At 32.6% G+C, this 16,736-nt stretch overlaps 2 protein-coding genes across 2 annotated transcripts; both read right to left on the bottom strand.

Moving 5' to 3' along the window:
* Positions 1 to 906: 906 nt before the first annotated feature.
* Positions 907 to 7,922, bottom strand: LOC110682398 (O-acyltransferase WSD1-like). The gene is made up of 6 exons (XM_021858732.1): positions 6,682 to 7,922; positions 2,633 to 2,708; positions 2,481 to 2,548; positions 2,168 to 2,380; positions 1,505 to 1,642; positions 907 to 1,236 (listed from the first exon to the last, which is right to left on the bottom strand). The coding sequence occupies exons 1-6, from the start codon at positions 7,480 to 7,482 to the stop codon at positions 1,081 to 1,083; spliced, it is 1,452 nt and encodes a 483-aa protein (XP_021714424.1). The 5' UTR covers positions 7,483 to 7,922; the 3' UTR covers positions 907 to 1,080.
* Positions 7,923 to 11,138: 3,216 nt separating this feature from the next.
* Positions 11,139 to 16,099, bottom strand: LOC110682388 (O-acyltransferase WSD1-like). The gene is made up of 6 exons (XM_021858722.1): positions 15,289 to 16,099; positions 13,242 to 13,314; positions 12,216 to 12,283; positions 11,907 to 12,119; positions 11,667 to 11,804; positions 11,139 to 11,496 (listed from the first exon to the last, which is right to left on the bottom strand). Exons 1-6 carry the CDS (start codon positions 16,036 to 16,038, stop codon positions 11,353 to 11,355), a joined length of 1,386 nt encoding a protein of 461 aa, XP_021714414.1. The 5' UTR covers positions 16,039 to 16,099; the 3' UTR covers positions 11,139 to 11,352.
* Positions 16,100 to 16,736: the final 637 nt, after the last annotated feature.

Here is a 16,736-nt window from a genome sequence, read left to right as displayed (position 1 = left end):
GATAAGGTATGTTATGGGCTGTACTATATTATGTATGTGTTGGTGTGTCTTGCTTGTTAAGAGCTAGTAAGATACAAGCATGGCCGCATATATGAATAGATCAGAGAAATATAATACACATATACAAATATATATACCAACAAAGTGTTACCTCAATTGATAAGTCTTTTACTTCATATCCTAAAGGTTTAGGGTTCGAATCTTACCAAGTGAGGGTACTTAGGGGGTAGGGATTTCCTAAATTATTACTGATCGATGCATATTAAATTAAGACAAATTGTATCTAATATATCTACGTTATGCATATGAAATCAAAATCGGATCTAATTATAAATTATAAATACAAGTATATTTGAATTTTCACTTTCTCAAAGTTGGACTTGGAGAGTTGGAGACTTGGAGTCCACTCTTTGCCAGCCAAGCCCATTATCTAACATGCATTTCAGCCTTTAGTCTCCCTCTCCCATGAGATATCTGACGTACTTTATACGTAATTTTGTTGTGAACATTATTTACACATACACTTTTATACTCCATTCGTATTTGATACGTGATTTTATTTGATTTATCTTAATTTACAAATAAGTTTATTATATCACAAGTGAGGCTAGGTCTTCAGACTATAGTACTATACTACCTAACTACCTAAGGTCTTCATATATTTCACATTTGGATTTGCGCAAGTCATGTTGAGCTTAGAAATTAGAATTTCATAACTTAACATGTTTTTATTTAAGGCTTCTCACCTCATTTGATTACATATATGTTTGCCATCATAAATCCGACCCGTTCACTAACTCTAATTTTATAAGCGAATAAGTCACACACATCATGAATAAGCCAAACCCAATCATCACACATCGATTAATAGTATTGTAACATAATTCAAAGATTAAACACAGGATGCAACCTTGTATAAACTATATATTTCGTACTTGTATCTCTTATTAAACAAACAACTAATGCAGGATAATTAATTATTCTTCTACCATTTATTGAAATTATACAATAATCTTGTAAACCTCGTTAAGCTAGCGTAAGCCTTATTAGTAGTTCTATATGTGGCAAGACGACGACTAATTATTTGGTGACACGTGCATTAGCAGCTTCCTTCGCTTCAAGCAATGCGTTTTCAATGCAAGTGGCTAGAAATTCAGGGTCAGGTATCACTTCTTTGGCTACTTGGATTTGTAGGTCTGCCTTCCCTGCGTAGCTTACCATATGCAATGTGAATGCCTGCACCATTACAAAACCAATTCACTATATACATTAGTCTTTATAGTGAGGCCGATGTGGGGGTTGTCGTGGCGATGGTAGGTGGTGATGACTGGTGAGTGATTGTTGTTGACTTGTGAATGAGGTAAGATGAGAGTGGAGTGTACATACATAGGGATAAAAATGTACCGGTATATTAGGTCTGTGTATATTAGGTCGCTATTTGTAATTTGTGTTACTCTTGTAGCTCATTCGGAAAATAAAAAATTATATAAATAAATGCACTTACATGAGCTTGAGCAGAGGACGTAATTCTTATAAAAGTGATAGGGTTGGCAGCGAGTGAAATTGGTTCTAGAGGGCCAGCAATATTGGACATAAGGAAGCTTGTATGAGTAAACAGATTGTAAAATAGTTCACCTCCAATCTGCAATGTAACACAACCCAAAACTTATCATATATTGGTCGAATTCACTTGGCATACATTTTGTAAGGTCGTTCAAAATTATCATATATAGGTCTATTATTACACTTTATTTGATTTTTACTGACTTTTGATTTAACTTATTTATATGATTTTTTCTTTAAAAAAAAAAAAAAAAACTTATTTATATGATTCACTATCGTATGGATTATTTACATTGATACTATAATGAATTGACCACCCATAATTTGTTAGCACCTTCCTTTGGAAAATAGTAGGTCATATACGATATACTCATATTAATTAAGGCTAACTAGTTGATTGAGGAGGAAAAGTAGTCTATATCTCTTTCAAAAAAAAAAGAGGAGGAAAAGTCTATATCAATGTTTCAATGGTCCAATAATTGTAATAAATGTATGAAGTATTTCATCATATCTCCATAATTATATGTAGTGGTTATTGGTTAATTCCTTGATCTGATTATATCTAGATGAACTGCATGCGATTCAATAGAAAATTTTTATTTACCTTGGAGCCAAACAATGAAAATATGAGGTACCCTAATTCGAAACATAAACGAGCTTCCATTGATCGTTTCTTCTGATCCATCACCGCCTTAGCTCGAGCAATGTAAGCTAGAGCATTCAAGTCGCGTTTAAAGTAAGTAATGGGTAATAGGACCATTGCAAATATGTTACCCCAAGGCGCCCTTGAATTTTCTGATATCATATTGAAAACATTCTGAACACGTACAACATTAATAATAATTATCATTAAAGATCAAATAATAATACAGAGTACTGCATTTAGAGATAAAGGGAGTATATATTAAGTTGTTGACCTGAACTCCCGGTTGTTCTCTCAAGTTCATTGGGCATAGGCCGGTAAATTGGAAGCCATCTTGGAAAGCTAGTAATTAAGTAGAGAAAATATACTTAGTTTGTAATAGTATAAAATGAGTAATAAAATAAAAGTAATAATGCTCTTACATACCATTATTAGGATGTCGAATTTTGAGATATCTAGTTAGTCCACACCATACTATTCCATAGAAAACATCATTTATCGTCTGCATTTAGTAGTAATTAAGTTTGTGACGATTAATGCATTCAAAAGATCATAAAATATAGGTAAATATATAAATGCAATGTATGTCTATCTAACTTTTCACATCCATAACAATTTTCTGATTATTATCAATTTTTTTAAAAAAGTTTAAAAATACATACGAATTATATTGGATTTCAATAACATCCCACCGTCATCAAACTATATATTTAATTTGAAAATCTATACTATATTATTCCCTCTATGATCTTTTAAAGATTTTCTTGTCGTTTTGTTTGGACAGCTTTTATGTGATTATGAATAAATCACAACAAAATAAGAATATACATAACAAATAAGAAGGTATTAAATGTTATCTTTATGAAACTGAAATGTGATTGATTGGGAATTTGGGACCAAATGTAGTGAATTTTGTGAGTAAATGGTGAATATGGTAGGAGTTTGATCGGAGCCACGTCGTTTTAGTAGAATGGAACAAATCTAATTCAATAATACTCCGGGTTACTACTTCATAATAAACCACGGGCCCGTCAGGACTCAGGAGTTTAGCTTGTTTTGTTTTGATTTGATGCATATGAATTACGGAGTATTTTTATGTGCTTTTCAATTATTTTGATTGGTAGATGTTTTATACGAGTATATCAATTGGTGTGTATTATAGAACTTGTACAAGGTAGTCTAGGACTCTAGGTTACTACTTTGAAATATAACTAGCCTTCTGACCCATGTAATGCACGGGTTATTCATTAAAAATTGCATTGAAAGATGAATTAGGATATATCAATAAGCCATTATGGTTATAATGTGTTACCAAAAATATGGTTAAGAAATTTAATTTTTGGATTCGTAATTGAAAATGGGGATTAAATAAAGGTGGAGGGGTTAAAATTAAAGAGAGAAAAGCAAAAGTTGAATTGAAGAGGGGAGATGAAGATGAAATGTATATAGAAGATGAAGCATATAATTTTTAATGAAAAAATTAAAGAAATATAGTGTAATACAAAATTAATTAATAGTGTAAGAAGACATGTGACATTTATGTTAGAGAAAAAGATATTGAAATGTAATAGGATAGAGACATGTGTTTTCCTTGGTTATAGTTTTTAAATACTAAGTATAGATGTTAGTAAAAACACAGTTTTATATGCGGCTAGCCGTACGGCCAGTTACAATTTTTTTTTCTCTCTCTCTTCTCTCTCCTCTCCTCCATTTTCTCTTCCCTGAAGCAGTGAAGCATCGAGCCTATAATTTCTCCCAGTCATCATTTCTTAGTAATCCAACCCAGATCGTCGTCGTCTTCGTTTCTCTATCCTCTTTTTCTTCTTCGATCTAACATTCGTCGTCATCGTGGGTTAGGTCAGGGTTGGGTTTTGGGTGTGGGTTGTTCGTGGGTGGGTTTGGTGGTGGTTCATTTTGGGTAGAAGTGGTTTCGTGGTGGTTTTGTGGGTGGGTAATGATAATTTTGTGGGTGGGTAGAGGTGGTTTCGTGGGTGGGTAGTGATAATTTTGTGGGTTGGTAGAGGTGGTTTCGTGGGTGGGTAGTGGTGGTTTGGTGGTTCTGGGTTCTAGATCTGTTTTGTTGGTAGTGGTAATTTCGTGGCTGCTGCGCATGGTTGCTGGTGGTTAGGGTGGGTTTTGGGCTGGTGGCGTTGGGGCTGGAGCTGGTGATCGTGGGGCACTGGGTACGGGAGTTGGTGGTGGTGTTGTGGAGTTTAAGGCTTTGAGGTGGTGTAGGATTAGGGGTTACTTACTTGGTTAATTAGGGGTTACTAGGTTCAGTTAGGGGTTACTAAGTCCGATTAGGGGTTACTTAGTAAGGGGTTACTAGGTCCGGTCAGGGCTCAGGGGTTACTAGGTCCGGTCAAGGGTTACTTGGTCAAGGGTTACTAGGTCCGGTCAGGGGTTACTTGGTTGGAGGGGTTACTAGGTTAGTGGGGTTACTTGTTTGGAGGTGTTACTAGGTTGGTGGGGTTACTTTGTCATTTGCTGATTTGACACCCTGCCGCACCAAAAATGCGCTGTAGTAAAAAGAGAAGATTTAAAAATAATAATTGTTCGTTACATTAGAATTGTTAATATTACTTCGCTTTATTCATTTTATTCGGGTTATATAATTATTTTGTACATTGGAGACCGAGCAAAATACAAATTTAATGGGAAGATAAAATAAACATACTTCCTCCATTTTTTACTCCGTAATAATTACAACACATACTTTTTCACGGTATTTAAGAAATGTGGGATTCACATGAATATACTTTAAAATGAGGTGAGTGGTTGTTAGGAGTGTAATTTAGTGGACAATGTACTTTAAATAAGGGAAATAATACATCTTTTCTCTAAAATAACTTCCCATTTATAACGTGTTGTAACTATTGTGACATTTCCATTATTTTAGGGAAGTATTGTAAGGGTTTGTTCTCTTCCGTTGAAATTCAGTTCAGTTCAGTTCAGTTCAGTTCAGTTCAGCTCTTAGGGCCTGTTCATATTTTCTTATTTTCAGTTCAGTTCAGTTCAGTTCAGATCCAATCAGTTCAGTTCAGATCAGTTTAGCTCAGTTCAGCTCTAATCAGTTCAGTTCAGTTTTATGCATTTTAATTTTTCAGTTCAGTTCAGTTCAGTTCAGCTCCAATCAGTTCAACTCCAATCAGTTCAGTTCAGCTCAGTTCAGTAAATATGAACAAGCCCTTAATATACGTCTAATGATATTGCTAATGATATAAAGCCAAATTTCATTCTTTTAAGCTCTTATTACAACGACAACAACAACAACAACAACAACAACAACAACGACAACAACAACAACAACAACAACAACAACAACAACAATAATATTAATAATAATATTAACAACAACAACAACAACAACAACAACAACAACAACAATAATAATATTAATAATAATATTAACAACAACAACAACAACAACAATAATAATAATAATAATAATAATAATCAATAAGTAATAAATAATAATAATAATAATAATAATAATAATAATAATAATAATCAATAAATAATAATAATAAAAATAAAAATAATAATTGAAATAATAATACTAATAATAATAATCAATAAATAATAATAATAATCACCAATAAATAATAATAATAATAATAACAACAACAACAACAACAATAATAATAATAATAATCATTAAGTAATAATAATAATAATAATCAATAATTAATAATAATAATAATAATATTAATAATAATAATAATAATAATAATATTATTATTATTATTATTATTATTATTAATAATAATATGTACATTTGTATATACACATATGTATAGTAATAAATAATCAATAAATAATCAAAGATCACTAACCCGTAGTTAAAAATCACTAATTAATAAGTTCAGTTAAGTTCAGCTCAGTTTAGTTCAGTTCAGTTCAGTTCAGCTGAGTTCAGTCAATAGGAACAGACCCTAAGTAGTAAAAAACAGAGGAAGATTATATTTAGAATACTGTCTTTAAAATGATTAATGCAGCTCTGTAAAGCTAAAAAAGAAAATATTAATAATCATTAAGCACTAATTACACTAATTGATTCCTTAAAAAAAACAAAAAAAAAAAAAAAAACAAAAAAGAAAGAAAGAAGAAGAAAGAAAGAAATTGCACCAATTGTCCAATTGATCGTGTGTTAATGTCCAGGATTCCTAAATGTATATACCATTTTGGTCAAGTTAGGTACATTACCATTGTTCTATACTAATGTGGGATACACAACTATTTTAGTATATATGTTTCTCTTATTAGAATTATCATTGTCATCATCGTTGTCTTATTTATCAAACAGGATGTTACGTCGTTGTATAAAAAAAACTAAAATAATAATAAAACAATCCCTCATTAATGTATATATATAATGCATAAAATAGATTGATGCAATAATATATGTCATGAATGCAATAACATACATAATAATCATGCATGCATATGTTTAGATTAGGTAAGAAGAGTCTTACAACATTTGGGATGGCATTTTTGATAGTCTTCATGTCACTAATTTGAAACTTGGCAGTAACCACCTTTCTTGGCCAAAGCTCCACCCCTTCAATTCCACTAATTACAGACTTCTTATCTTTTACCCACAAAGACCTTCCTATAAACTTCAGCACTAAAACCAAGCTAACCCAAATATACATCAAACCTTCCCATAATCCCTTTTTCTTTATGCTCCCTTTCTTCCTAAAACTTTGGTCATTTTTACTTGACATAACTATTGGATGATTTTGAGCATCATGATGAAGTTGCTTACCATCGCTCACACATCGAATTGATGAGTTATTACCCATGGTCCATAGCAATGACATCAATGACATGCCATCAGCTACTGCATGGTGTACTCTCAATATTGAGCACTTATGCTTATGCATGATGTGTAGCTCCCATAATGGCTTGTCCAAGCTCATGGGTGGTGATAAGGCTATGTCTGCCAAGTACGCGTTGATGGCATCATCATCGGACATTGGTGGTTCACCATCATCATCATCGTCGTCATGGATGAAGATGTGGTCATCTAGGTTAACATCGGTTTTTTTCCAATGTTCAGTACCATTGTTATTATCCACAACTAGTAGGCTTAAGAAACGTGGTATTTTGACCATGACGGAGTTGGATAACTCGTCTTTAAGGGTGTTTACGTCGATAGGGTTCTTGAACCCTAAGACGCAATGGATTACATGGTTGTGCTTAGGGTGGATGCTTACCCGGGTTACAGGCGTTGGAGGGTCACCGGAAATATGGCTTCCTTTTTGGTAGTTCATATTGAAGTACGGATAAATTAATAACTATAATTGAAAGTTTTAGAAGTTGAGATAATGTGAAAAATAACTTTGTCTCGATTAGGAGAAGGTACGAAGGTGTAGGGTGGGACACTGGCATTAAAAAAACCCTAATACATTAAGTGGTTAGCTAGTGGTACTTTGCTTAAATAGAGAAGATTCTTTTGTTTTTACTAGGGGTATCTACATTGGGGTATATTCTCTTCGACCCTCCAACCTCTTATTTTTCCTTATTTTGTATTGTATTAATTTAGATATGCATTACAAAATCACACGTAAATGGGTGTAATTAATGAATATATTTCATCAATACTTTCAACTTTTAGTTTTTTTTTTTTTTTAAAAAGAAAACTTTCAACTGCTTATACATAGATTTTAGGGTAATATATAACATTTTCAATATAAATTACTTCCTTCATTTTTTTAATTGCACCATTTATCATTTTACGCTTGTCAATACAATACTTTGGCCCTACTAATATATTTAATTGTACTTTTGTAAAAATTATAAAAAGTTGATATTTAAAAACTAGAAATTGAGATGAAGTTAACTAAATCCTACATGATTATGTTTTTTTCTTTACGGGTAAATCACAATAGTTAGTCAAAGAAAATTTTATAAATAGCGCAATGGTTCAAATTATACACTTACAAAAGAATAGAGAAATATCAACCTACACATTCTACAAGCCACCACATAATTTTACTAATAATGTATTGTTTTTTCCTTAAATCATATCATGCGTTTTATATTAAAGTCGTTTAAATTTTATTCCAAACATGTTCAATGGCTCGTCCTTAATAGAAGTACAAAAGAAATTTTGTTAATTTTAGTTATTGTGTGTATTCATTACTTGTTGATAACAAATTATATATATTCACTTTAATAAATTCAAAATTGCTAAAATACATTATTTTCTTGTTCATAAGTATCAATCTACGTAATGAAAATTGCAAAGATACAACGCACAACTCGACAAAGCTAAAAACGTGCAGCACGAAATAGTGGGGCTATTTTCTACACAAGTCACTCGTTAGTACGTGGGGCTTATCATTAAGTTCAATGTATGCAAAATATAAAATATCTACCAAATCTTTGAATATAAAAAAAAAAAAAAAATAATGTGGTTTTTCAATGTTCACAAATCAGAATTTATTTTGGTTGCATCAATTTTATGTAGGTCCAACCAATTCCCTAAAAAAAAAATGTAGGTCCAACCAATATTTTAAATATTTTAATGTTCACAAATAGCATGCCCCACCAAACAAATTAAAGCAATTTCCTAAAAATTTGGAGAGGGAAATAATTTCTCGTGAATTGTAAATTACTATGTGAAGTTAATTTTTATTGCAACTAAACGATTATAGCACCCTAGATGACAATATATATATATATATATTTTTCATACTACTCGTGATACATTATATTATACTCCCTCCGTTTTTAAATACTTGTTCCATTTTTTATTTCCAACCCCGTTTTAAATAATTGTTCATTTACCATATTTGGAAAGCTTTTAATTTCATATCTACCAACTAGTTTGATGTTCATAATTTATATCTATGAACCATTGGACCATACACATTTATTTAACACACCTGCAAGGTACTTAGGTACTCCCTCCATTTTTAAATAATTGCTACATTTTTCTTTTTCGACCGTTTTTAAATACTTGTTCCATTTCCTTATTTGAAAAGTTTTTACAATATTTAATTAATTTCTCTCACCAAGTGGATCCAACAATATTAATTCCATATTCTCCTTCATTTACTTTTCTCCACTACTTTTAGGTTTTTACAATTTTTTATTTTTCCACTAATCCCACTACCTACATATTTTATTATTTCTTCAATTTCTCCTAAAACTCCGCACATAGAGAAATAGAGCAAGTATTTAAAAACGGAGGGGGTATCAGGTATGGAGTACCATGCATGCACAAGGTACTTCAAATTGTGTACATTTCATGTTATTTTGATATAACTATTTATTAAATTGATTATATGTTATTATTTCGTATGGGCATGTTATTTAAAATATTTTGTATCATTTAACTGCATAAAGTATTTATGTTAATTTGAATATTGTTTTTTGGAACAATATTTTTCATGCGTTTTTTTAATCAACTATTTAAAAACCATGCATGCACAAGGTACTTTAAATTGTGTACATTTCATGTTATTTTGATATAACTATTTATTAAATTGATTATATGTTATTATTCCGTATGGGCATGTTATTTAAAATATTTTGCATCATTTAACTGCATAAAGTATTTATGTTAATTTGAATATTGTTTTTTGGAACAATATTTTTCATGTGTTTTTTTTAATCAACTATTTAAAAACCAAGAAAGAAAAACAAAAACAAATCGAGTTCAAGAAAGAAACAGAAAAGGCAAACAAAAACAAATAAAGCTAAACCGCAAAGGGACTAGTCAATTGAGAGTCTACAATATGACTTAACTCTTACGGAACAACAATGATAATATAATATTCAATTGAGAGTCTAGAATGACTCCGAGATTAGCCACTCAATCCGCCGCTCTATTGTTAATCAATCGTGATATTTTTCATGAAGTTTTAAACAAAATAATACTTGTACAAATTTTCACCTTTCATTATAGGGTTTTCGTTTGGGGTTGACCATGCCTAGTTATCCTTTAGGGTTGACCATACCCTTGTATTCACCCTTCATTCATAAGGTTTTTGTTTACGATCGAGGAAGGTGCACTGGGTGGAGATTCAATAAAGGAGGGAGTTTTAGGGTGTGTTCGGAAAAATATAGCTGTGAAGGTAGCTGTAGTTGTGGAGGTAGCTGTTAACTGTGTAGGTAGTTGTTAGCTGTCAACAAGCTGTTAGTTGTGACGATAAATAATTTAGATATGAGTGTTTGGTAAAGTAGTGATTGACTAGCTGTTACATATAAAAATCAATATTTTATTTTTAAAACTATAGATTAAATTTTCAACAGCTACCTGAAAAGCTACCTCTAATTTCAAAAGCTAATCTTTCTAACTTTTCACAAAAGCTACCTCTAGCACTAAAAGCTACCCTAACCACTACTTTGCCAAACACTCACGTTTTTTGTTAAGTAGTGGTTTGACTTGGTCAAACCACTAAAAGCTATCTAAAAGCTACTCAAAAGCTAACGGCGAACACGCCATTAGTGGTGGAGGAAGAAGGACAAAGACTTGCGCTTTGTTTGGATAGCAAAGAAGGGGAGGGAAAATGAAGGAAGGGAAGGGAAAAGAAAGGGAGGGGGAGGTGAGCTCCATTTTCCCTCCAAATCTCTCCAATTTTGGAGAGATTATTATTAAAGAGAGAGGGAAAATGGATCCCTCCCTCTCCTTCCCCTTCCTTCCCCCAATCTTTTACCCAAACAAGAGATTTTGTCCCCCTTCATTTCTCTTCTCTTCTTTTCCTTCCATTTCTTCCTATCCAAACAAAGTGTTAATTAAGAATTACAACAGTTGTTTTTCGTTTTAAAAAAAAAGTTAATATGTCTTTCAAGGCCACAATAACTGGTTGCATTTTACTATTAATATGTCTTTCTCTGTCTCTTAAAGCATGCAATTCTTTATTTATTAGTTAATGGTTACATTATTAACTGTCGCATACTAGACATTACTAGAGACACATAAGAAACAAACTTGTACTAGACTGTAGTGGAGGAATGAAAAACGAAAGGAGATCAGATCACACATATAAGGAGTAAAAGCAATTAATAATAAGCATTTTTTTCAGCAGCTTAATATGACATCCTCTAGGATCAATCACACACATTTCTTATGAATCGAATCCATAACACCTATCTACTCATCAATAATCTGTTGGTTAATCGTCATTTAATGACTACAAGATAACTGCATTCTTCATTTCAAGCAAACCGTCTTCAAAGCATTTAGCCAGAAATCGCGGATCTGGGACAATCTCTTTTGCTACTAGGATTTGCATATTAGCCATTCCCGCGTAACTCACCATATGCATTGTTATCGCCTACATTTACCAAACCAACATCAAACTAACCATATTGTCCATATACCAACTTAATTTAATTTATATACCATGGGTATAATAATACTGTAATAAATTAAGGAACGGAAGAAGTATCATTTAATCCAAGAATATTTATACATATATAAGGTTTTGACAAATAGAGAACTTACATGAGGTAAGCTAGAGGATGTTGGTCTAATATAGGTGATGGGGTTGTCAGCAAACATCAATTCTTCTTGTGGACCGACCATGTTTGAGATTGTGAACGTCGTATTGCAAAGAATCCTGTGATTAAGTATGCTGGCATACTGAAGTACCAGTGTCAATTACAATGCAATCTAATTGTTTTATCATCATATCGTCACAAGCCTAAATATTTAAGTTGGAACTATTGTTTTGGTGAACCTTACCTTTGGTCCAAGGAGGGACATTGCTAAGTTCCCTATATTGTATGAAAAATGAGCCTCCAATGATTGTTTCTTTCGATCGATCATCACCTTAGCTCTCTTTACATAATTTAGAGGATCTGGATCTTTTGTATGACAATATATAGGCAACAGAATCATTCCAAATTGATTACCCCATCTAGCTCTAGAATTATCTTCCATCAGCTTCGACATTTCCTAGTTAATTATGCAATAAAAAATCATGTGTTAAGCTTCATCGTTACAGTGTTACTTAATTATAAGAAATAAAAGAAATTAAACTTTGTAAATCACCTGTAATCCAGGTTGTTTCCTCAAATTAACCATAGCTATTCCTGTAATCTTAAGCCCTTCCTGCAAAGCTAATAATGCACACAAACAGTCCGATTTTAGTTAATGTCTATGACTTGGGCTGTATGCCTGTATGCCCTGCATTCAGGGACTCAGGGCAACTCCTCCATCACGGCGTCTCTCTCCTGCCCTACTACTGCTTTGTGAGGGAGAATTAATTAGCTTATTAAATTCCTACATTATGAAATACTTGTTGGAGACTATCACCTAAATTTCTCGACAATTGTTTGTAAGTTATATTGTTAAGACCTTGGAATGATAATCAAGGCCTAATTAGGGATGTCAATATTAAGTGGATATCCACTAACCCGCTCCACTCTCAATAAATAAATGGACGAAAACCCGAATTAAATGGATGAAAAGCGGGTGACGGATGAAGCGGATGATGGATTGGATCGGATATGGATGATACTTTTTTCACCCGCTAATCATCCACCCACCCGTTTAACATATATTAATTTTTTAATCTAAGAATTTTAATAATAAAATCTGAAATGTGCAAGAAAATTATATGTATTTTTTTGTTGCAAATTAATTTTTCAAACAATATATTGTTATTGTTTCCTTTTTAATTAATAAAGTTAATAAAACTATTGTACAAATAACCGAAAATTAAAGTTATGTGAGTTTTTTTCAACTTTAATACTCATCCATTAGTCATCCGCTCCACCCGTTTCATCCGCGGATGATGGACGGATGGATATGGATGATGGGTGAAGCGGATGGAGCGATTAGAGTAATGGATGGATGCGGGTGAAGCTCCACCCGATCCGAATCCGATCCATTGCCATCTCTAGGCCTAATTAAGTACTAAACCACCTTCTTTCCTTTAGAGAGCCTTGATCTTGAATTGTCCTTGGGTTCATGTTGTGTTTCTACACTACGACGAATAGTCTTTCACACTGGCTAATAAGCTAGATTTATTACATACAGAGTAAAAAATTGTAACGAACAAGAGCAATTTCGTACCATGAGATGATCGAATATCCAAGTATTTTGAAAACCCTGATGAAATGATTCCAAATAGAACGTCGTTGATGGTCTGCAAGATGTGCAATGCAAATTATCATATTGATTTGAGGGCAACAAATTACATCTTATATTTTGATTATAATGTCTATTAAATAAGTTCTGTGTTGCACTTTTGAATCATGACCACTAACGCTTTGTTTGGATAGCAAAGAAGGAAGGAAAAGAAAGGGAGGGAAAATGGAGGAAGGGGAGGGAAAAGAAAGGGAGGGGGAGGTGAGCTCCATTTTCCCTCCAAATCTCTCCAATTTTGGAGAGATTATGGTTATTATAGAGAAAGGGAAAATGGATCCCTCTCTCTCCTTCCCCTTCCTTCCCCCAATCTTTTACCCAAACAAGAGATTTTGTCCCCCTCCAATTCTCTTTTCTTCTTTTCCTTCCATTTCTTCATATCCAAACAAAGTGTAAGAGTCCAAAATAGCTGTGTTGAAATAACATGCGAGCAATGTGACTACTCTAATTAAGGATAGTTCAATGCAAACTAAATAGACTTTCTATTGCAATAGAAATATGGATCTTAAAATCTTAATCTTGATCAAATAGTTTTGTGTAACAGACAATTTCTTAATAAAGTTGCTTTAAACTTGGTTGCAATTTGTACCAATAACAAAGTTATGTTGTATTACAAACTATCACATTGATTTTAGCATAACAATTTTTGCCATCATCTACCTATATATAGTAAATTAGTTTAAGCTAGCTCCTAATATTTTGATCCAAATCGTTAATTATTACTCCGTAATATTAGATCTATACCCTTTATTTTATTGACTAGACTATTTTATTTTTAATTAATGGAAAATACTGACGACCCCTTCTCCTTCTCCTTCTCCTTCTCTGTTAGAGATAATATCGGAAAATATTATCAAGTCATCAACTCAAACTCTGCACCAACACTAACTTGCACAGCGGAATAAACTATGTGAAAAAAAAATGGTAATTTTTGCTAAAGGATCATCCCACCGGTGGGTTAAAATGTACGCATGATGTAATGTATACATCAAGTCATCAACTCAAACTCTGCACCAACACTAACCAGCACAGCGGAATAAACTATGTGAAAAAAAACTGGTAATTTTTGCTAAAGGATCATTCCAATTAAACCCACCGATAGGAGGGAAATTATTTATGAACGGTCCCAAGATTTAAGCTACTCTTGATACCATGACAAATTATTTATGAGAGAGAATATAATGACTTGATTATTATTCATCAATAGATTGAGTATTTATACAAAATCTAAGCTCATAAAATAGGAAACAATCTTCCTAAAAGATATACTTTAATAATATCTTAACATATAATAAACCCAAATATATTATTCTCCTAATAAATATATATCACACATATATTTTCCGATATTATCTCTAACATTCTCCTTCCCCTTCTTTTTTTTATTACTTAATAATCAGTGAATTCATTTAATCTATGGAGATTTTTTTTATCCTTTTCATGTGATTATGTATACATTGCAATTTGCAAATGTCATAAATCCTGAATACTAATTGAATTCAATATTTCGATGGTTTGTAGATTAAGATTGTTTGAATATGGAACCATGAATTAGTTTTTTCAGTTGAATCTTGCCATCAGCCCATCCTCAAATATAGATAGTTTTTTTTTTTTTTTTTTTTTTTTTTTCTATTCCCATAATCAATTTGTGACTTAATTTTTTCCCATTTTTATCACTAATCAGATTGTAATTTTATTTTACAGATAAAGGATAGAAAAAAAAATGTAAAAAAAGTGACGGACTGATGGCATGATCACATCAGTTTGACCAATAATGGTCAAATTAATCAACGAATAAGATTATCTGTTTAAATTCAAGGACTTGAATTTATTCATTTATTAAAGTTATAATGGCTGCAAAAATTGTGAGCCATTGAAAAGTCTTCCTTAAAATAATTGCCATATTTTGGGTGATCAAATGAAAGAGATGTTATTTCAAAAAAAAAAAAAATAAAAATAAAAGAGATGTACTTACCGCATTAGGAATGGCACCTTTGACAGCTTTCATATCTTTAAGGCTAAATTTGGCAGTCGCCGCCGTCCTCGGCCACAGCTCCACCCCATCTCCGCCGCTTACGGCGGTCTTTGTATCACTATCCCATAAACATTTCCCAAAAAACCCAATCACAGAAAGTATGGTCCACCAAAAAATCTTCAAAATATCCAACAAACCTCTTTTTCTCACTTTTTTTGCATCTCCCCTGTTTTCTCTGTTTTTCTCAGTAAAACCTACTTCATTATTACCATCTAATCTCTTACAAGAAGCTAAAAACATTGACATTAAAGAAATCCCATCTCCTAAAGAATGATGAATTCGAAGAATCACACATTTTAATTCACTAATCAAGTGTAATTCCCATAAGGGTTTATCTGTACTTAAAGGAGAAGAAACTGCAAAATCTGCTAACAAAGAATTGATCTTTTCTTCTATTTTTTCCACAGAATTGGAATCGGAATCGAAACCCGGGTTTTTGTGATGAATGATTATATGATCGTCTAAGTTGATTTGGGTTCTTCTCCAATATTCTCTTCCATGATCATCTAATACTAAGAGGCTGCAAAATCTAGGGTGTTTTACCATCAAACAGTTAGAGATATCTGTTTTTATGGCCTCTATATTAAGAGGTTCTTTGAAGCCAATCGCGCAGTTGATTATTTGGTTAAAGTGTGCCTGTAGAAATAGCCGGCCCGCCGGCGTTACAGGCTCATCTCTATTGGCTTCCATGAAAGAAGTTGATTCTAAGTTTTTTTTTTTTTTTTTTTTTTTTTTTTTTTTTTTTTTTTTTTAAAAGAAAAAGTTAAGTTGGTTTTAAATGTTTATGGAAGAAGCTAAGAGAGGGAACTTTAATATTTTGAGTGTAAGAATGTTTTTAGAGTAATCAAACTTTACTTTTTCCAATGGTTGGTTGATTATTCTTGTGTGGTGGCTAGCTATGCTCCTGTCATTGTCAAGGAAATCTAATGCGAAACCTTCTTTTGGTAGTTACCGAACCGTGAAACCGCCCGTTACCGAACCGAACCATCACGGACCGATCCGTTTATAAACCGATAAATATAAATCGAAAACCGAACTGAACCGTTCAATATCAAACCGAAACCGAATTGAACCGCTCAATGTCAACCCGTTACGGACCGTAAACCGATAACAAACCAAACTGCGCAAATCCGAACCGAAACGAAACCGAACCGAATGGTTTATAAACCCGTTAATGACCCGAACCGTTTATAAACCGAAACCGTTTAAACCGAAAAAAAAAACCGTTTAAATCGAACCATTTGTAACCCGCTAACCGTTTAAACCGACCCGTTTATGAACCGAAACCGTTTAAACCGCACGTATAAACCGAACCGTTATAATCCGCTAACCGTCTAAACTGAACTGCCATAACCCGTTAAACCGTTAAAATCGAACTGTTTTCGAAT

Source organism: Chenopodium quinoa, unplaced genomic scaffold (assembly GCF_001683475.1).
Source record: "Chenopodium quinoa cultivar QQ74 unplaced genomic scaffold, ASM168347v1, whole genome shotgun sequence".
NCBI lineage: Eukaryota > Viridiplantae > Streptophyta > Magnoliopsida > Caryophyllales > Amaranthaceae > Chenopodium > Chenopodium quinoa.
This window is presented reverse-complemented; position numbering and strand designations above follow the sequence as displayed.